We start from the raw sequence: 23003 nt of genomic DNA, 5'->3' as shown, positions 1-23003 counted from the left end.
GTGATATTGAGTTCTATAGTTTCTTTATTCAACTTTTGTTTGGAGGATCTGTCCAATGGTGAGAGAGGTGTGTTGAAGTCACCCATAATTATTGTGTTGTGGTCTATTTGATTCTTGAACTTGAGGAGAATTTGTTTTATGAACGTCGCAGCACCATTATTTGATGCATAAATATTGATAATTGTTATGTCTTGTTGGTGAATGGTTCCTTTTAACAGTATATAATGTCCTTCCTTATCCCTTTTGATTAACTTAGTCTTGAAGTCGATTTTATTCAATATGAGGATGGCCACCCCTGCTTGCTTACGAGGACTGTGTGCGTGGTATATTTTTTCCCAACCTTTCACCTTCAGCCTGTGTATGTCTTTTCCAATCAGTTGTGTCTCCTGAAGGCAGCATATTGTTGGATTTGTTTTTTTAATCCATGTTACCAGCCTATGTCGCTTTATTGCAGAGTTTAAGCCATTAACGTTTAGAGTTACTATTGATATATGGTTTGTACTTCCAGCCATGTTTGATTATTTATCTTTTTTTTTAATTTAGTTTGTTTCTCCATGATTAGCTTTTCCCCCTGCCCTCTGTCTTTACTGAGGCACTTCCCACTGATGGTTTTGGTTATTGTTTTTCATTTCTCCCTCGTGTAGTGTTTTGCTCAAGATGCTTTGCAATGTTGGTTTTCTGGCTGCAAATTCTTTTAACTTTTGTTTATCATGAAAGATTTTTATTTCATTGTCGTACCTGAAGCTTAGTTTTGCTGGATACAGAATTCTTGTTTCGCATCCATTGTCTTTCAGTATTTGAAATATGTTTTTCTAGGATCTTCTCGCTTTCAGCGTCTGTGATGAAAAATCCATTGTTAACCTTATTGGTTTACCCCTGAATGTAGTCTGCCTCCTTTCTCTTGTAGCTTTTAATATTTTCTCTTCGTTCTGTATGTTGGATATCTTCATAACAATGTGTCTTGGCGTTGGTCTACTGTGATTTTGTATGCTTGGTGTCCTGTATGCATCTACAATTTGTGTATCCGTTTCTTTTTTTATTTCTGGAAAGTTTTCTGTAATTATTTCATTCAACAGTTTGTTCATTCCCTTGGTTTGAATCTCTATACCTTCCTCTATCCCGATGACTCTTAAGTTTGGTTTTTTTATGTTGTCCCATATCTCTTGGATGTTTTTCTCGTGATTTTTTACCAGCCTTTCTGAGTTGGCTAGACTCTTTTCAAGATGATATATTTTGTCTTCATTATCTGACGTTCTGGCTTCTACTTGCTCCACTCTGTTAGTGATACTCTCATTTGAGTTTTTAATTTGGTTTATAGTTTCCTGCATTTCTAGAATTATTGTTTGATTTTTTTATAATCTCTATCTCCTGATAAAGATGCTTAACTTCTTCTTTTATCTGTTTATGTAATTCATTTTCAATGTGTTCTCTCACTGTTTGAATTTGCTGTCTCATATCCTCTTTGAGGTTCCATTCCATCTGTCTAAGGTATTTCTTGAGTTCTTTATTTGACCATTTTTCTGATGACTCTAGGTCCTCCTATTTAGGCTGTCCTGCATTGTTTGTACTCCTTTTCTTCCTTGCTTTTTCATGCTACTCATGTTACTTCTTGTTCTGTTTGACTGCTGAGTTACTGTTTACTCCTATAAATTTATTTGATGCTTGGGAGGAAAGGTATTAGAAGGGAAGGGAAGAAGTCACTAAGGAGAATGCGAGTGAGCAGGTAGAATTCAAGGAAGGGGGAATAAGAAAATTGAAAAGACAAAAGAAAAAAATAGAAAAGAAAAAAAGAAAAAAATTTAAAAAATAATAAAAAAATTAAAATTTAAATTAAAAAAGTTTAAAAAACAACAACAAAAAAAATGAAGGGCTGGGGATGTGGCTCAAGTGGTAGCGCGCTCGCCTGGCATGCGTGCGGCCCGGGTTCGATCCTCAGCACCATATACAAACAAAGATGTTGTGCCTGCCGATAACTAAAATAAATAAATAAATAAATAAATATTAAAAAAAATGAAAATGAAAAAAAACCCCAAATTTAAAAAAAAAAATTAATAAATGCAGTCTTAGAGTTTGATTAACTTCTCTTCCAGTAGGTGGAGCTGTGCCCACTGGACCAAGCTTCTCCTCTCAATACATGGGAACCAATCACTGTGCAGCAGCTCTTCCTCCCAGACTGGGCGGGTCTCCAATCCTGAGTGCCTAGGGCCTTCTCTTGTGTCTAGTCACTTCCCCACTTTTCCTCAAGCCAGGCCCGGCTCATCAGTGACGCTTACCACAATACTGGCTATACACCAGGTCTGCTGCTCCTGGGAGCCCTGTTTTCATGAACGACTGGGCACACTCTCCATGTTTGCCATTCCCTCAGACCCTAAGTTTGTAGAGCTTGGGGCTGAGAACCCTCAGCGAATTTTGCTTGCCCTCCGGTAGCCACACCCTCTGTAGCTGGTGCAAGAGACCTCAGTTGTCAGCACTGGTGGGAGCCGTAGCCGGGAGTTCCATGCTGCGGGTCCCGCGCCACTCCTGATTCCCTCGATCTGGCTATCGCGCTCAAGGGAGAGCTGGGAGGGGCCCTTAAGGTTTCCCTGCTGTGTGGAAAGGGAAGGCTAGGGGATTACACACCTGTCGCCGCTGGTTTCAATGAAGTTATCTCCTCCGCCGCATTCTGGTGATGTCAGTTCTCTGCCATGGTGGTATCCCATGCAAATGGGGACAGTTCGTTCCCTTTGCTGGGTGACCAATGCAACGGGTGGGTCCTGACTGTCTCTCCCAAGCCCCATTTCAATCCTGTGGCCACTGCCTATGAAGGCTCGGTTGGCATTAACCTCCGTAGGATCAGAAGGGTCGACCAGTTGTTTCAGCGGGATTGTTTAATGCTAAGTCACTGCAGTTTGTCTGCGAGAAGCAGGGGAACGGGAGCTTGAATTCAGCCGATCCGGGCTTGGTGTGTGTTCTGAGAGGCCCAGACTGTTCGCCCCAGATCCACATCAGCTCAGCATTGCCTAGTGATCCTGAGCAAACAGCATTTAGACGGTTGACGACTCCCTATGTCCACGCAGCTAAAGAGGTCAGAGACTTGATGTCTCTGCGCCCGCCACCATGTTGGATCTCCACTCTTGTCTTTGTTTTATTTTGTTTTAATCAAATTGTTAAATCTTTAGAACTTGTGATACTAATTAGTTACTTTAGAAATCTTCTGAAGTCAAGACAAAACAGCCTATATACTGTTATGAATTTCTGGCACTATATTTTTTTGCTTTAGTGATTTATTTAGTTTACAACATTATTTTTTAATATTAAGATTTATTAGTTTTTGGCCAGGCTCAGTGGCACATGTCTGTAATCCCAGCAGTTTGGGAGGCTGAGGCAGGAGGATTGTGATTTCAAAGCTAGCCTCATCAACTTAATGAGGCACTAAGCAACTCAGTGAGATCCTGTCTCTAAATAAAATACAAAATAGGGCTGGGGATGTGGCTCCGTGGTTGAGTGCCCCTGATTTCATTCCCCAGTACCAAAAAAAAAAAAAAGAAAAAGATTTATTAGTTTTCTATTTAGGGGTTTTGTTTTTTGGGGTTTTTTTGAAGGGTTCTTTATGTTCACACTGTTAATAGAACTTTAGGTACCCAACTCCAAAGGTTATGTACCTATTATATTTTTGTATTGCTTAATGATGAAAAAGCTGGTCATTCCTGGTATGTGTAACATTTGTTTGAAATCTTCACCATCTTCATGTGTGTTTATATTTGTTCTGGAATAGAGATGGTATCCAAGTGGCCACCTCCCTTGTACATTGCTAGTTTACATGCTTGAGTTTACTTCCTGCAAAGCCAGCCATTCTGCTTCTAACACCTAGTTTGCAAAATACCAAGTGAAGAGAAAGGAAAACTGTATGTTATTGATCTCTGGAAAGAAGAACCTATAACTGTTAAAAGTCATACAAACACTTATGTGTTTTAAAGGTTTAAGTGAGAAAAACTATTTAAAAAAAAAAAAAGATCGAGGGACTTCTTTTATTATTACATTTACCATAAAATTAAATCAGCTTTAAGCGTTGGTTCTGTCCTTCTGTTTCCTAGAAAGTTTGAATATCTTTTGTTTGGCTAACCTGGTCCTAAGAATCTGGTTTCTATTCATTTGAGGTAGATTACACGTTTTACTTATATGCATTAAATTTTATTAAATCAGGAAGGTGATACATTTCATTGAATCTGAGAGAGAAGAACCTTTTCTTTGCTTTTCACTTAAGTAATATTTCATATTCTTCACCATCTGTGCCCATCTAAATTAACCATCAATTACAATCTTGGTGGTCTTACTCCTTTTATAAGGAGACTTACAAATGTTTTCCACTTGGAAAGATTACTCCCAAAAGAGATTATATAAAACTATGAATACTTTATCTAGCAGATGATAATTTAGGGGAAAAAATCTTGTTTAAAGTGTGTATTTTTTTTAATGAGGAATTGGTAAATTTTGTTTTCATGAAGGCATGTATATCCAGATGACTTTGTGGTGCCTCCTAGGCAGATCTGGATCTCAAAGTCTCTCCACAGCTTGGGAGCATATCTATAGAAGCTCATACCTATACCTTAATGAGAGACTGATCCCTACAGCCCTTTGGTGCTATTTTATAGAGCTAAAAGTCCCCTGGAAGACCAGAATTAAAGATGTCAATTCTCCTTTTAACTGTTGGGGATGGAGCCCTAAGAGCTGAACTTTTGCTTGTGCCTAGGAGTTTTGGCCTGGAAGCCATACTGAACAGACTAAGCAACCATTCTAGATTTCCTAAATTCTGTTTGGAAGTATAATAAGGAAAAATAATGGCCCAATCTTACCAGGTTTTGGTATTAAAATGGATGGCTCACCCTTGAATTCTTTTATTTCAAACTTTTCATGAGTTTGAATTAAAACCACATCTGATTTTTTTTTCTCTCCCATTTCTAATAATTAGCATAGGAGCAACCATGGAAACTGGGGCTGATGGCCAGGTGACCACCTGGCAGGTAACAGAAGGAGGCTTTGATGCTGATTGTGAACACACCCAGAAACAACTTGGCAAAGGAGAAGGAATTTTGGATACACAGAAGCAGGAACCAGGGCAGTCTTTTGAATAAAGGCTTAGGGATCAATCCTGAATTTGAGGGCCAAAAAAAAAATAGCAACCTCTTTGCTTAACTCCTGCTACAGAAATGCAGGAAAACATTTTCAACCTAAAATGCTGATATGCTTTCAGCCAGGCCTGTGTCTGCATAGGCACTGATCACTTTCAGCAGTTACAAATATGAGGATGGAAGTCTTCTCCCTTGCATTGATAAAATCCAAATTGACAATTTGTTTAAAAACTGCCATTTGGACCACATTCAGTGCCTACTCAATGTGTCAGGGTAGAAGGTTGTGAGTAACACATATAAAATGACTGGGTGGTTAGATGAAAGGTATTTCATTGTATCTAAAGCTTTCCGAAACAGAAATGTAAAAGACCAAATCAATTATTCCTGCTTTTTTTTCATATTTATGCAGATATGACTATAATGAAAATCAGTCTTCTGCTATGGGCATAATGGAACCTCACAGTAATAAAAACACTTTCTAGGACCAGCGGAAGTATATGCAAAAATCTTCTTTATAGTGCAAATTTGTCTGAAAAACAAGACTTTGGTTTTTAAAGGAGCCTTGCTATAATCAAGGGCATTGTGTTACTATTGACATTTCTATCAGATATGAATTAGGAAACTTAATTATAAAATGATCCTAATCCTCCATGTTTTAATCAATTTATATTTATTCATTTATTTTTTAAAAACCTCTTTCCAGTGAGCCAGGAGCAATCATTGAAGGCTCAATAATGGGAAATTGGAGAGCATTGCTCTGCTTAGGTTCTCAGCTGGTTAGACCTCAAATTCTGTTTTAAGCATGAGCAAATATAAGTTAACTGAACCATTGAATTAAACACTGTATGTTTTAATTTAATTGTATTTAGGAAAGTTATAAAATATCCATTGAGAGGTTAGCTCTATTTTAATTGAGCCATTGTTTTGAAGCAGCTATTGTCTGGTAGAACACAGTTCTCCAGATGATGGACCCTAATGAACCATAGCCTGGAGAGAATAGATTTCATCTTCCAGTGGAAAACATCAGTGTGATTCTTATTGTATGCCTAAGGCACTTTGGTATTATCTATTGTAATGATTTTGGAAAGCCCCAGATAGTACCAAAAATGTCAGAATTTCAGAAGTATCTAATAACTGCCGTAGACTCAGAGTGCTGTCATCGTTTCTCATCTGCCAGTAAGTGGAGAACTGATGTAAATGTGGTTCTAAAGGAAGGACCAGGTGGTAGGTCAACAGATGATGTGAATTTGCAATACCCAGTTCTGTTGTGGCCACTTAGTATTGCTGAGGCAAGAAAGACTATTCTCCTGACAGTGGCATCTACCATGAATGTACCATCAGCACAACACAACTAGTGTGGAGATTAGGTGCATTGAAAATAAGACTAATAATGGCATTTCATTTTCTAAATTCTCTAACCTCATTTAGAGAACCACTATGTATGTTTACCCATAAATGTTAGGTACTTTCCAGGAAGAAAACCCCTGGACACATTCACCAAAGTGCACACAGGAGGCTAGGGTTGTGGCTCAGTGGTAGAGGGCTTGCCTTGCATGGGTGAGGCACTGGGTTTGATCCTCAGCACCACATAAAATAAATAAATAAAATAAAGGTATTGTGTCCATCTATGACTAAAAATATTTTTTTAAAAAAAGTGCACACAAAAGAACCATTTAAACAATTCAAGTTGTTGAAGCTGACTTTTCAACCCTAACCTAAAGTGACTTTAACAGCTATTGAGCTGATGCATGGAGGATGCTTGTGCCTGCTCTTGGTCTTGTGTGCACGCCCTCTCCCTCCCTCTTACACAGGTATGAAATGGGTAGATTGAAAGCTGCAAATGTTATTTTGTTACTGTACTCCCAAGCCTAGATTATAGAATTGACAACCTTAAAATAACCTAATTCAATCTCTTCATTGCACAGATGAGGAAATAGATGCCCTTACAAAAGTGACAAAATCAGTGAGTTGGAGCCTGGAATACAAGTTGACTCTTATGCAAAATAGAGCTAAATTGAGCTGAATAAGCTGCAAATATTCTTCAGAAGTGTAGTCATGTCAATAAGGCCCTGGTTTTTAACATTCTTGAACTTTATGATTTGAACTAGAAATTACCCTAACTACAGACAAACAGAACAAAAAATAATTGTTTACTTCAACTAGACAACAGATACCTGAGTTGGGGAAAAGGTGACTGTAGGGCCAGGATCAGTAAGTCAGACCTGAAGAAAGTGGCCCTTTCACCCCATAAACCAGAGACTGGCGCAGAAGCCACAGAGTGAAATGGCTACAAAGAGAAAGAATAAGGAAGCTTAGACAAAAAGGAGATACCTCAGGACCTCCATGTTCTCCCAGGGCAAAAGATTAACTTGAATCTGCAAGGAACTGACAATCACACCTGACCTAGTTGTTAGTGCCAATATAAATCAGAAAAAGGTCAAGGTAGCCTGGCTGGACGTCTACCAGCCTGAGGGCTGTTGCCCCCGCTCATCCTCAGAACAAGCTCAAGAATAGTTCCAAAGGAATGTCCAGGCAAGGAGCATGTGGAGACATCTGTAAGAATAAAAACTTAGCCTTTCTTCTTTACAATGACAACTGGGAATGTGGATATTTGTGAGTGCCTTGTAGCACTTGTAAATAAAATTGTCTTAGAAGCTCCAGAGATAATTTTAGTTTTGATCTTTTAACCTCCCAGTTCATCTGTGAATACAGACATAACTAAAATAGTTATATGCCAGGGATTAAATAATAGAGTGGTTTTTTGTTTTGTTTTGTTTTTTCTATTCATCAAAGTTAAAATGTCTTTTTAAGACACTGGTAACAGAAAGAAGCTAGAGAAAAAATAAAGCTGTAATGTTGCCTCTGTCCCTCTCACTACTCAAGTCCCACTGACCTCTGTGCTATTCTGTGAACAGGTCAGGGTAGAGAGAGGGTGCTGGGTTGATCCTTCATCTTGTTTGTTTTCTCTGCCTGGAACATTTTCTCTCTTTTTTGTCTGTATGGTTAGTTCCCCCATCTTCTTAGAGGTCTGTGCTAACCCCACTCTTTACTATTTACCCCACTATTATTGCAGGTCACTTCCCCCAGCAACCAGGACTCCCTACCCACACACACCTTTACCATGATTATTTTTTCCCCAGGATCACTTTTTACCATCCAGTATTAAAAGGCCATTTACTTTATTATATTTGTTGTCTGTTTTCTTCAACTAAAATATATGAGCTCCACAAGGGCAGAAATCTTTGTCTACTGTACTGATTTATCTCCTGCCCAAAGCTTAAAATAGAATATAGTAAGAACATAGTAAGAATAAATAAATATATTTTTAGTTAATAAATGGACAAGTGAATATTGACTTCCAAGGATAGAAACTTAAGAATGGTTCTCACAGATGTAGCCTACGTGTTGCAATTTTTCTTGACCAAGATTTGTTCATAGTTGAGTTTCGCAATAAGCTTTTCATTGTGGCTAATTTAGTTGTCTCTGGATGAAAGGTCTCTAGGGCGGTCGGTCGTCCTCCTCCTCAAAGACTTCAAGTAGAACAACATTGGGACAAATCATGGCACTTAAGTTGCAGAGAAATTAAAGTTTACTCTGGCCCAAATGTAGATTAGGATAAATATCAGTAAGCGAGACTGTATTTATAAGCAGTAGAAGTTCCATGTCATAATAAACCATGTCCAGATGGTCATGAAATAATATCAAAGATAATCTTTTTCAGAAGCTGATCCTTTGAAGCTGTCTAAAATCTGGATGGTTGATTCATATTAATTCTTTCAAATTATTTTTTAAATGATTATGAACAGTGTGAAAATTCAGGGCTTTCTTGGGTAGTACCCATCAGAAAAGCCAACAGATTCTTATTTCAGATTCCCAATAGGCATATGCTAGGGGAAGGATGCTAAATTGAGGTGCGTGTTCTAAGAACTCAAGGAGATAACAAAAACGATCACTACTTGTCCTAAACTGTTTAGGCTTCTATAACATAATTCCATTGAATGTGCAGCTTTAAACAACAGGAATTTATTCACATGTTCTGGAGGCTAAAAAGTTCAAGTTCAAAGCACTAGCAGACACATTTTCTGATGAGGGCCTATTTCTTGATTCATAGGTGGCACATTCTAGCTCTGTTCTTACATGATGGAAGGGATGAAGCAACTTTCTGGGGCCTCTTTTTATAGAGATATTAATCCTATTCATGAGAGTTCTAGCCCTATGACCTAATCACCCCCAAAGGCCATACTTCCTAATATTATGACCTTGGACATTAGAGTTCTAACATATGAATTTGAGCAGGGGGAGACATAAGCATTCAGACCAAAGCACCACCTTAGTCATTACTATGTGCCTTATCAGGCCTTCTGTAGCCAACAGACTAAAGTCTGAGAACCATGCAATGCCCTTGTCCTTGGACCTCAGCCAGCTGTCCCTTCAAAGATTCCATCTGCTGATCAGAAATACAACCTTCATAAGCTGCAACCACTAGTAGTCAGAGAAATGGTTTATTGAACCTGTACCTCTGCCCCAAAGATCTTAAGAGTTTGTGTTAGTCAGCTGTTACTATGACAAAATACCCAAAATAAATAAACTTGTAAGGAGCAAAGTTTTGTTTTCGCTTATGGATTCGGATATTTCAGTTCATCTTTGGCTGGTCTGGTGCTTTTAGGCCTGTGGCAAAGCAGTACCACATGGTAGGAGTGTGTAGTGGAGGAAGCTGTTACCTCAAAGCAGCCAGGGATTGAAAAAGAGAGATAAGAAGTAGTCATTATCCCCCTCAAGAGTACACCCTTGATAACTTTCTCCCTCTAGGCTCTACCTCTTAAACAGTCTACCACCTCCCCGTAGCACTATGGATGGAATCTAAACCTTTAACACATGGGCCTTGGGGGAACACTTATTGAAAACATAGTAAATTTCAGGTCCAAATAGTGCCTGCCCTTCTTTGCTTGAAATCCTGTGGTGATTTCTCCTATCACTACACCTTCTTCCAGTTAGTACAAAACATGCTTCATTATCTGGCTTTTATCCCAGAGTTGATCACATTCCCCATAGTTGCTGGTCTATATTTTTCTCCCACTGGGCTCCCAGAGGGCTGGTGTGTTTTATCTGGTTCATTTTAGTATCCCCAGAACCAGGCCTGTAAAGGTTCTAGTAAGTATTGTTTTAGTGGCTGAAAAGCTGTAATGATGTTGAGAAACCCTAACGTGGCTGTGCTTTCTCTTTCCTCAAGGACTTTGGCATCATGTTCCTGCACCACTTCGTATCTGTTTTACTGATTACCTTTTCTTATGTCAACAATATGGCCCGAGTAGGGACCCTGGTCCTTTGTCTTCACGACTCAGCTGATGCTCTTCTAGAGGTAAAAATTTTCCTTCATTCTTAAGAATTCAAAATCCAGGACTCCTGAACTTTGCCAGATAATCAGGTCTCCTGTGTCATATTAGATGGTGCTTTCAAACTGCAGGGGTTTTGTAAGTTAAACTGCTGAAAATGAGACTTGAAATTAGTATATAAACGTTTATACTAATTATAATGATTCCTTATTAATATGCTGGTGAAAACTTACTATTCCACATTTAGACTGACTTTATAATAGGGAAGTCATTATTTTAATAGGTTTTAATTGTACTGTAAGTTTCATACTGGTTTATTTTAAATTTTTATATAATTAAGTATAGTCATTAATGGGAACTTTACTTCTCAATAAAATTAAGTAGGTTAGTTTTTATTGTCACTATGCATATTATCTTTGTTTTTTTAGAATGAAAAGCATATATGAATTGCAAATATATATAGAAACTGTATAAATAATTTACTACTTTTAAGAATCACACTGCATAATGTTATATAATTAATAAAGGTCTCCACTTTATACTAAGCAATTTTATATAATTGGTCAAAAATAACTTGCAAGAGTACAAATTCTATGTAGAAATGGATCTTATAATCTGTATTCTGATTTTGTTATTCCTGTTGACTCCACAGTTTTGCCAACTTTTAAGCATTTGTTATTACTGTGAATAGAGAAGTATCTTCAGACAGTGATCAATTTTTGCAATACAAGCATAAGTTCTATAAAATTGAATCTACTGTAAAGGCAATTAGTTAAGGTCATGTATATATGGCATTTTATTAAAAACTCTGGTGCCTTTAATAGTTTGAAAAATAGTCCTATAATGGATAAGTCAGATGAAAACCTGGTGCTATAATTTTAAGTAATTCAAACTAAACTCTATTCGACACATTTTTCAAAAAGAGAAATATATTTAGCTTGAGGGTAATCTCCTGAACATCAATTATCATTTGGTTAAATCATATGTATGTTTAGAAATCACAATTTATTCAGTAGCCTACAGTTTTTGAAATCAATTCTATATAATCAGCCAACTTCAACTCTTCTGAAAATCACCAGCTTAGTAGAGCCGTGACTGAGAAAATCTTAGTTGGATTGTCTCCTACCCTTTTTATAAAAATATTTTTTAGTTGTAGTTGGACACAATACATTTTTTTAAAGAGAGAGTTAGTGAGAGAGAGAGAGAGAGAGGGAGAGAGAGAGAGAGAGAATTTTTTTTTTAATATTGATTTTTTTAGTCTTGGCGTACACAACATCTTTGTTTGTATGTGGTGCTGAGGATCGAACCCGGGCTGCACGCATGCCAGGCGAGAGCGCTACTGCTTGAGCCACATCCCCAGCCCCAATACATTTATTTTTATTTATTTATTTTAATGTGGTGATGAGGATCAAACCCAGTGCCTCACACGTGCTGGGCAAGCCCTCTACCACTGAGCTACAACCCCAACCCCTTTCATCTACCCTTTTATCCAACAAAGAAAATGAATCCAGGAATCCCAATCATGTGGCTTGAAAACAAATGTGCTTCATCAACTGGGTCCTTTTTGACATTATAAATCATGTTTGATTATATTAATGAGATCTTCAAAATGGGATTTATGGCCTAGACATTTCTGAAAAGTTGATGTTATTGCTTATTTATCAAATATGGGTAGATTAATATAAAGGAAAAATTAGATGATTTACCTATCCAGAAACAGGCAGATGATATTTTTTATTTTAACACCATTGTGGTGTTATACCCAAAGTATGCATGAAATTAAAAGCTTATAATCCTGGCTGCCACTCACTTCCTCTTCGGAATATATTTATTTTATACTTTTGTACTTTACTTAAAACTATTAAATTATAAATTCTGAAGATACTGCCAACAATATTTTCAAGTATGACTTAGCCAGTTTAATTTTTAAGAAGTAGAAAATAAGGTTATTGAATTCCGAAGACATCTTCATTTTATAACTGTGTCGTTGATGTAAAATCTATATAAAAATGTAAAAATAAATGATCAACCAAAATGTTTTCAGCCTCATCTTTCTTATTTAGAATCATCTTAAAAAGTTAATGGTAAACTGGGAGTGGTGGTGCATGTCTGTAATGGCAACCACTCAAAAGGCTGAGGCAGGAGGATCACAAGTTTGAGACCAGCCTTAGCAACTTAGTGAGGACTTCAGTAACTTAGCAAGATTCTGTCTCAAAAAAAAAAAAGTGAAAAGGGGATATGAATGTGGCAAAAAAGTAAGATAATGGGATGTGATTCATCAGATAAATTTATAATATAAAAATGTGGGGGCTGGGGTTGTGGCTCAGTGGTAGAGCGCTGGCCTAGCATGTGCAGGGCACTGGGTTTAATCCTCAGCATCACATAAGAATAAAATAAAGGTATTGTGTCCAACTACAACTAAAACAAAATATTTATTAAAAATGTGGTCACTTAAATCACTACCCCAAATTATTTGAATACTTCTCATAGATGCTTTGAACATTCTTGACTTTCATCTAGAAAGTGACCCAGGAAAATAACTTTGCAAATTCGATCTAAATGGATTAGTTGAAATACCATGACTTTGGCCCTTTCTTCATTTTTAAGTTAGTGAGAATAAACAAGGATATTGCCTCCCTAGAGAAGTTCCTCTGCCCATTTAAAGAAAACCCATAATTCTAAACAGAAAGAGAGAATAATGCAGCAAATTCTATATATTCTGTATTATGTTTGTGATCTCAGTATTTGGGACTCAGTAAAGGTTTATCTAGCACTTTCTATTTTGATCTATTATGCCAAATTTCTGTTTTGGTTCTCTGGCTTGCTAATATCATCTATAATACAAAAGTTTCTTATTTTTCCTGTCTGTTTTCCTGAAATCAACCATATAATTGAATTTTTCAGGTTGCTGAATATTTTATTAAATCTGTGACAGTCGGTAGTTCTACTTATGGCTAATGCTGCATTTCATTTGACTTATGAGTAATTTATAAATACTGATGTATGATGCATGACATTTTAAAGTAGCAGGCAATTTTGTGCATCTGGTAAACTCTATCTTATAGAAAACTCATGCATAGTAAAAGAAATTTTATTTATCAGTTTAACTAAATTAATATGTTACATTCCTTCCTTTTATAGGCTGCCAAAATGGCAAATTATGCCAAGTTTCAGAAAATGTGTGACCTCCTGTTTGTTATGTTTGCCATGGTTTTTATCACCACACGGCTGGGTATATTTCCTCTCTGGTGAGTATGCCAATCTTCTTTCTAATTGAGCCACCCCTTCCAAATAAGCTTTAGAGAACATTTTTCTTTTGAATTTTACTCTAAAGACTTAGTAAAAGGTTTAAAAGTGGTGGGGATGGACTCAAGAGACAGCTTGATTTCTTCTTGCAGAAGAGAGTTGCATTCTTTACTGATATTTTCCACAGTATAGTTCAAGAAAGATGGGTTCATGAGGATTCTGAAGCCATAGAAAGCATTTTAGGTTGTCATCTAGACTTTAGCTCAAGAACCCCCACTGTGAAGGTTTGAATTAAAAAAGGAACATGATGTTGCAACTGGTGTGTTTCAGGGTCTCCTTCCCTGGATCAGCAGCAGAGGCTCTCCTGGTAACTTGCTAGGCCTCACCTCAGACCCGCTGAGTGTCAGGGCTGTGTTTGATAAGTCTTCTCAATGTTCTGCCACACACTAAAGTTTGAAAACCACTAACCTTAAATAGTTCTCATCAGCTATATTTACAGCCAAAGGAGATAGAAAGTATAACTCAAAAATAACCTCTGAGATTCTCTGTGGCTCCTTAGTGTCTAGATGGCTTTTCTTTTGTTGAGAGCTAAGAAAAAGATATGACAGATTTCAATGGAATTTGACAATCCTTTCCATAAAAAATGGGTCCATTGTCATTAATCTTTTCTTGGAAGGCTCTTACTTGATCTTGAAAAATAATGAACTCTCCATATCACTTAGAGTCTGTCATTGATGGTAAATTAGTTCTTCCATTTTGAAAGATTTGAATGGGACTTTCAAAGCAGGGGGAATTGGAAAATGCGGAATAGCAAAGGAATGCAATAATACCTTAACTCTCTGTCCCAGCAGAAAAACAATAAAGTTGGGGCCTTTAAGTAAATAACGTCTATTACTAAGATTCCACTTATGAATCATTAGCATACCCACACCTGCTCTCCCTCCACACAACACACGTTCATATGCATGGCTTCTCCTTGAGGCTCATGGCTCTTTTGGACACTTACTTATTATGAAAATCATTTCCAAGCAGCAGCACTGTGTGTGGGCAACAGACATTTATAAAACCTCATTATAGTTTAATATGATTGTAGGTAAGAAACACTGAAATAATTTTGAGTATAGTGTGACTGTAATTATTTCAGGGTTGGAGCTCTTTCAAGATTACTGGCAGAACTAGTGGTAAGAATTTAAATAGAAGAAATTCAAGTAAAATCCAGGGAATACTTTCTCAGAAAAATAGCAGGAAACTCTACCTACTTAGGATTTCTGAGAACCTGAGAAATTTAAAGATATATGCGTTGCTATCAACTACTTTGATTTGTTTCCTTCCCTATGAGAGTAGACCTGAAATTGAAACACACTTTCCTTCTGGTTAATGTGTAAAAGCTCTTAAGTGTAGACAGCAGTGTGTCACCTAGAACATAGATCCTCAGAACAAACAAATTCTGTCCCGCAGCCAGTAAGATCACTCATAGGTATGGTCTGTAGTGATGACCTATACTAGCTGCTTAGAAAAGAGTATATAACCAAATGTAAAATAAGAGCTTCTGTTGCAAAATGCTGTGTATCTCTGCTGCCATGCCTTTTTGTGAACCAGAATTTTTCTAAAGCAACTTGAAAAGAAAAATCTTTTACTGCAAGAAATAACTTAGGTACCCATTGTTACTATAGTTATAATGAATAAAACCATTTTCAGATACATCTAGTATGTTATACTGATGCCTGGATGGTCTTTATTTTGATCCTACTTTGATTAATAGAGTGTAATGGACATTGTTGGTATATACATTTTTCACAAGAATGGCAATAACAAATATTATTTTACATATTTATTTTAATATTGTGAAATTATTTAGAAATTCACTTTCGACTAGGGAATTCTAGAATTGGAAAGGGCCTTTCAGATTATCAGCTCCAGATGCCCCCACTCCCTCTGCACATAAGAATTCTTTTGTCAGTTTCCCTGCTCAGGAGTATTGCTTCAGAGGTCCAGGGGAAAATTCTTTCTTCTATTAAATGAAACCTGGGTCCTTTTGACTTCTGAGCTAAAGATTCTTAATCTGGTTTAGAACAATCTAAAACTATATGTGAAGTGTGTGTGTGTGTGTGTGTCTGTCTCCTGGGTGGATGGCTTATGGCTTTAATAGATCTTCAAGATCTGTGAATCCTTTATCTCCTCAAAAAAAAGTATACCTCTGGAAAACAGTAAAATATACCTTACCACTTCCAGTGGAAAACTCTTCATCATGTGAAACTCTAATACAACATCTTTAGGCCTTCTCTTCTACAGAAGCATCCTTAATCTCCTCAATGGGTCCAATAGAATTCTTCCCCAGAATTCCTCTTGTGATGTTTGTACTTGTATATATTTGTACTAGGGACTGAATCCAGGGACACTTTACTGCAGGGGTCCAGCCCTGCCAGGGATCCAGGGGTCCTGAAGGAGGAGTGGCATCAGCAAAAGAAGAAGAGATGGGATGATAGGTTGCAAGTTACCAGCAGCCTCCAGAAAAACTCTGCTGCCCCTGGAAGGGCCTTTATTTTTATACCTTTTTTACAGGTGTGTTTTTCAGGTAGATAATGGGTAGCTTCAAAATCCAAACTCCTTTGATTTACATGATTTTTAAGAGTTATAGTCTTTTCTGACATATATTAATTACCTAAGATATTGAGTGCATTGTTTAAAATATTTTCTATAACCTTAGCCAATCATGATTAAGCTTTTACATTTTCACCTCAATCACTAGGTGTTAGACTACGCAACTAGACTACATGTCTCCAGACCTATTATTAACTTTTAACTTTAAAACATACCTATAATTATTTCATCAACCTTTAACTTTAAAGCATACCTATGATTATTGGTAAGTTTTCTTACTTCTAAACTAAAGTCTCAGTAAAACACACTTTAAATAGTGAAAGTCTATTACTTAAAAGCCTACTATTCTGAAGCGCCTCTAAAATATAACTATATTCATTTTACATTATTCTGTTTAAATATATGACCTATTTAACCATTTTCTTAAAGAGTTTCCTGGATCCTTGGTCAAAGCACACCAATTCTTATTATCTTTGTAATCTTTTACTAAAGGGCAGGCTTTGCACCTCAATCCATTTGTCATTTATATTAACTATGTGTTACCTATTCTCATCATGAATTCCTGTGTAAGGCAAAGGAGGGTCTGTTAGTGGGGGGAATGTATGTTGCACAGGTTGTGGCTTTAGAACAGGGGGGGCTTAGTGGAAATTGTTAAGCGTTTCTCAGGAACCTCAATTTGCAATCTTTTTCCCATGAATTTCTTGAGGAATAACACTATTGTTTGTATCCTGAGAGATACTGAAACACACCTTGGGGCATGTCTTAATTGTATCCCTAGTCTCATTCTGGGAATTTTCTTGCAATCTCAGGCAACACATACTTTTATTATTGATTGACATATGCCCTATTATCCATATCATGAGTATCATAAACAAAACACTTAACATTCCCCATGGTTCCAGTTTCCAGATGGTGTGGCCCTGCCGCAGCATCCCCCACACTGTGACCCTGTCAGACAGCGGATGAATGCCTTCATCACTTTGCCACTGAGCCACATCCCCAGCCCTTTTCATTTTTTACTTAGAGACAGGGTCTCATCAAGTTGCTTAGGGATTTGCTAAATTGCTGAGGCTGGCTTTGAACTTGCAATTCCCCTGTCTCAGCCTCCTGAGCTGCTGGGATTATAGGTGTGTGCCACCATGCCCAGCTCTTGTAATGTTCTGCCCACATCTTGAGAGCCAGCAACAGGCCTTGTTTAGCACCTATAACATGGTCCACTGTGGCATGAGCTTTTAAAGTAGCTTTTGTATTGCACCAGTGGTAAGCTGCTGCCAGACAAGACTACACCCCAATCCTAAAGTCATTTCTTCTTTATATACCTTTATCCCTAATTATGCTTTATTTGCATACTTGATTACATAAACTCCATCTGTCCCTATTCAAGTGCATCATGCTGTTTTCCTATGCCACCCTAGCCCAGCAGGGCCTTCTGAGTTACATTCCATATGATACTTGTCCTTTCCAGCCTTATGTTACCTGTAGATGTGTCTTTCATGTTCTTCCAACTCAGGGAAGAAATATGTTGACTAAAAAAGAACTCCTATTACACTACTGAATGATCACTTTATGTAACTTCAATCCCGCAGCCACCAGTCTTCCTGTATGAATTTCTCCACTCATTGTGAAGCCTTCTAATAGCTCTGTCATCATGCCTACAGTTTCCTCAGTTTTTTTCCTAAGGTGTATAAAAGACCAGCATCAAAGTTATTGTGGAAGTCAAGATTTACTCTGTTGTTTAAGTCATTTTCTGCCCACAAAGACAGGGTCAAAAGAGAATGGAGCCAGGTTTAAGGAGACCTTAGCTGACTCCTGGATCTTCATTTCTAAATACTTACCCTCATCCATTTGATTGTCCATCTGAGTAGTAAGTTTAGCAGTCTGAAGTGTCCACTCTTTGTTTTATCCATATTTTTCAGGTGGATACTTTTGATATCTACTGTACTGTCCCTTTTTAAATGTATTTAGTGGAGATTTATGGGCATTCACTGGGCAAGCAGGATTGGGCTGGGTGCTGAGAATTCAATTTGACATAGGCCTTCCCTTGGAACACTTACAGCTGAACTCCTATAGGCCCTTAAAAATACTGGTTCATAATTTGGGGGAGGATGCTAGAGATTATAAATTATTTTCTGAACATTTACAGGACATAAATAATGCAAGTGGACTACCAATATTTAGTTTTGGTGCATATACTGCGGAGCTCTGTTGCCTAAATAATACATCATATCAGATGGTAAATGTGTGAAATAGCCACTCACCTGTGGGGATTGAGGTAGAGGACACAGATTAAACTTTGGTTCTAAGGAACATTTCATAGAGCTATTTCTCCTTCAAAGACTTAAATTTCAGTTGGAAGAAGAAAGAGAACTATTCCCTATGCCCTCTGCTCCTCCTTCCTATTTCTCAGCCTGCTTCTTTGACATAGCTGGCAGTACCTTCCAGGTTCCTCCTGACTGTATTCATGTTTCTTCACAAGCCATCAGAATGTTTGTGATTGATGGCTTTAAGAACACTAGGCTCATTCTCTGCTGTTTCTTTGATTCATGTTCCTTAAAGACAGCATACAGCATTAGAACATGAATTGCACCTCCACACTTTCCTTTTGGCCAAAATACATCCTTCTAGAACAACACTGTCCAGTAGATATATAATGCAATCTTCATGACTTTTTTTATTAATTTTCTAATAGCCATATTTTAAAAGTCAAAAAGATAATATCTATTTAAATAACACTTATTTAACTCATTCTGTCCAAAATGATATCTTTTGAACATATTAGTATGTTGAATTAATAATTATTGAGATATTTACATTCTTTTCTGCTAATTCTTTGAAGTCAGGTATGTATTTCACATTATGCATCAAAGTTTAGACCAACTACATTTCAAATGCTCACTGAGCACATGCAACTAGTGTGTTGGACAATGCAGTTCTAGGAAAGACCTAGTATTGCAGTCTTTGGCAGTCACCACCTTCTGCATGTTTTCTGGTGTCCGGGTATCTGACTGACATTCTTAAGTCTTCTATTTGCCCTGTTCATGCCAGTTGGGAAAGTACAGTGGTTAGCAATGATATCTGAGTTAATTAACACCCTTTGTACTGAAGTTTCCTTATCTCAACAGGAATGATGAGAATATCTATCTGGTAGTGTTAACATTAAATAAGTTAGCATCTCTATGAATTACTAAAAAAGTTTGGTTCATAGTAACTGTTATGTAAGTCATAACTCCTTTTTTTAAGTGAAGTGATTTACATAATAGGAAATGAGAGACATCTCAGGAATGAGTAAGGAAAAAGACCAGTATCTCAATAGAAGTATTCTGAATGGCTCTTGATACAGTTCAAAAAAATATAAGCAACAAAATTATTTTAAAATTTTTTTAAATTATAAAAAGATATTTAATCTCATTATAAATAAATACAAACTACAGTTTCTGGAATATGTACAAGTCACTATTTCTGGAACTAGGACTGAGATCTGGGATGGCAGAAATCTCACAGCCAACATTTCTTACATGTGGCTGTCTTTAGCATTACTGAGACCTAAAGTACAGCTGGAACCCCACCTCATACCCTTGGAAATTCTAATTTAATTTGTCTTGGTGGAACCTGAGCATGGTGTTTAGCTCCCAGAGTGGTTCTGTTGTGCAGCCATGGTGCAGAACCACTCTCCCAGTTCTCTGACTATTCTAGCATGTGCTTCTGTAGCCCTGTCAAAGGTATTAATTAGGGAAACGAAACGTCCCTGATATAACAAGTGAAAGGCAAGGCATGACTCTGTGCCTCACTTTTTAAAAAAATTACAGACTATGAAAAAAAAAAACAGAAAGGAATTTACCTTTACAGCAAGCTATCTCTCTCTGGGTTGTGGTTATGTTAGAGATGACTTTTTTCTTTATATTTGCTCTGTTTTAATCTTTCCAAAGTATATAGGTATTGCTTTTGTAATTGAAATTTTTAATTTAAAAAAATTAGTGACTTAACTCTTACCTAGATAATTAACCATGTCTAGGAGTAGAAATTTACTTTTATATATATTTTAGCATATTATTTTATATCAACTTTATTGAAATATAATTCACATGTCATAAAATGCACCATGTTAGCTAGGTGTGGTAACACATGCCTGTAATCCCAGTGGTTCAGGAGGCTGAGGAGGAGGATCACAAGTTCAAAGCCAACCTCAGCAAAACTGAGGCCCAAAGCAACTTAGTGTGACCCTGACTCAAAATAGAAAATAAAAAGGGCTAGGGATGTGGCTCAATGGTTAAGCGCCCCTGAATTCAATCCCCAGTACTACTACTACTACTACTACTACTACTACTAATAATAATAATAATAATAATAAAAGTATACAATTCAGTGTTTTATAATATATTCACAGACCTGTCAAACATCAACACAACAAATTTGAGAATATTTTTATCCTCCCAAGAAATTATACCCATTAATAATGTCTCTGCACTCTTCCAAATTAATCTACTTTCTGTATCTGTGTATTTTCCTATTTTGGATATTTCATATAAATGGCTTCATATAATACAAGATCTTTTGTGACTGGCTCTTCTCAATGATACTAATATTTTCAAGGTTTATCCATGTGGTATGGTAGCATGTATTTGTACTTTATTCCTTTTGTCTGATAATTTACTGTGTGGATGTACCACATTATATTTATCTATTTATCAGGTGATCAACTTTGGGATTGTTTTCACCCTTTGGCTATATGAATAATGCTGTTATTAACATTTGTTCTTTTGTGAAAACAAGTTTTCAATTCTCTTAGGCATATACCTATGAATATAATTTCTGGGTTATGTGGGAACACTATGTTCAACTTTTTAAAGATCTTCTCATCCTTACCAACACTTGTTATTGTCTATCTTTTTTAGTTAGATCCGTTCTATTGGTTATGAAGTAGTATCTTATTGTGGTTTTGATTTATTTTTTATTTTTTAAATCTTTTATGTATTTTAATTGAGCTTCCTTTTATTATAAAATTGGTTATTTAATTATAAATATGATAATAAATTCTTTATCAGATAAATAACTTAATCATTTCTCTCCTCTTCTGAGGATTGTCTTTTCACTTTGAAGTACAAAAGTTTTTAATTTTGAAGAAGTGAAATTTATTGTTTTTTCTTATGTCATCTGTGTTTTTTAATGTCATATTTAAGACACCATTCAAGTTCATGAATATTTACTCATTTTTTTTCTTAAGAGTCTTATAGTTTTAACTCTTTCACTTAGGTCTACGCTCTGTCTAGGAGTAATTTTTGTATATGGTGGGCAGTAGGGATCTAATTGCACTCTTGTGAGTATAGACATTCAAAAATCTCACTGGTTTTATTATGAACATCTTCATCATCTAACTCCAATGGAGCAAACTCTCTGTTTAGTCAGCTTTTTCACTGCTGTGACCACAAAACCTGGCAAGAACCATTAGAGGAAGGAAAGTTTATTTGGGGGCTCATGGTTCCAGAGGTCTCAGTCCATACACAACCAGTTCTGTTCCTCAGAGCGTGAGGTGAGGCAGAACATCATGGTGGAAGATTATGGCAGAGGATAGCAGCTGGAAACATGAAACCAGGAAACTGAGAGAAAGAAAAGGAGTATGAGACGCCCCTCACAACAGACAAAACAAAGGCACACCCTCAATGACCCACCTCCTCCAGCCACACCCTACCCACCTACAGTTACCTCTTAATTAATTCCTATTAGTGGATTAATGCACTGAGGAGGTTAAGACTCTCACAACGTAATAATTTCACACTTACACCTGCTTGCATTGTCTCACACATGAGCTCATCTCTAAACCGTAACATCTTCTTTTTGGTTAGATTCGTTCTATTGGTTCTGAAGTCTTCTGTCACATTTCTCACTCACTACTCTTCTACTACCTTTGTCCCCTTTCCCTCCTCTTGGAATCACTCCATTCTATCCGGGTTTGAGTCATCCATCCTGTCTGGAAACTCTGTATCCTAATAAGGAAGCAGAGATCATTGTACAGCTCTTCCCTTTCTCTCCAAACTTGGGTGCTGTCCAATGAAGTGGTGATTGTTTCTGTCCTGGGGACATCTGGGGAACACCTACTCCCTCCACACACAGGTCAGCTGAAGGGATCTCCCCACACTGTTCCTCCCTGGTGACACCACTGTCCTCTGTGGCTTCACTGTGTAGACACTGCAGCTAGAACATGAGTTATCCCAGAAAGTACAGCTCCTGCATCCCCCGTGTAGAGCCCTTACTCCTGCTCACCTTCTCACCTATTTTAGAGAAATGGTAATAAAAGGGGCAAGTGCTCCTCTGGACCATCCTCCCACTGCATACGATCTCACAGCAGAATCTCATGCCTTGCCTTTTGTTGTCCCCAGTCTATGCAGGATTGAGAGATGAGAAGACTTTAATTTGAAGAGACTGTTACTGTCAAATAATTCAGTGGCTACCTGGCTATCTCCAGGGAAAGGAAGAGACAGTCTCTTCCAATTCTATACCCAGTAATCGTGGGGGTTGCACAGTCTTCCAATATCTTCCCAATATCTCTTCCATTTAGTCTTAGTTCTAACCTTTGTTTCTGTTCTATATCAGAACCCAGCAAATACCTAAAAACAAAGAAAAATTCAAACACATCTTTGTCAAGATAAGCATTATAAATTCCTTCAATCCCTTTCTTCTCTGCCTTTCATGCTTGTCTTCTCTCAATGTTATTGTATCA

General features: G+C 37.1%; 1 protein-coding gene across 1 annotated transcript in view; it reads left to right on the top strand.

Annotated features, from left to right (window-relative positions):
* Cers6 (ceramide synthase 6) overlaps positions 1–23003 on the top strand; it is a 281399-nt gene that overhangs the window by 221252 nt on the left and 37144 nt on the right. Inside the window, exons 7-8 of the mRNA XM_076866208.2 lie at positions 10339–10467; positions 13583–13689. Of these exons, the coding sequence (XP_076722323.1) occupies positions 10339–10467; positions 13583–13689 (236 nt within the window). The remainder of the gene's footprint in view (positions 1–10338; positions 10468–13582; positions 13690–23003) is intronic.

This window comes from Callospermophilus lateralis, chromosome 9, assembly GCF_048772815.1.
Source record: "Callospermophilus lateralis isolate mCalLat2 chromosome 9, mCalLat2.hap1, whole genome shotgun sequence".
NCBI lineage: Eukaryota > Metazoa > Chordata > Mammalia > Rodentia > Sciuridae > Callospermophilus > Callospermophilus lateralis.
This window is presented reverse-complemented; position numbering and strand designations above follow the sequence as displayed.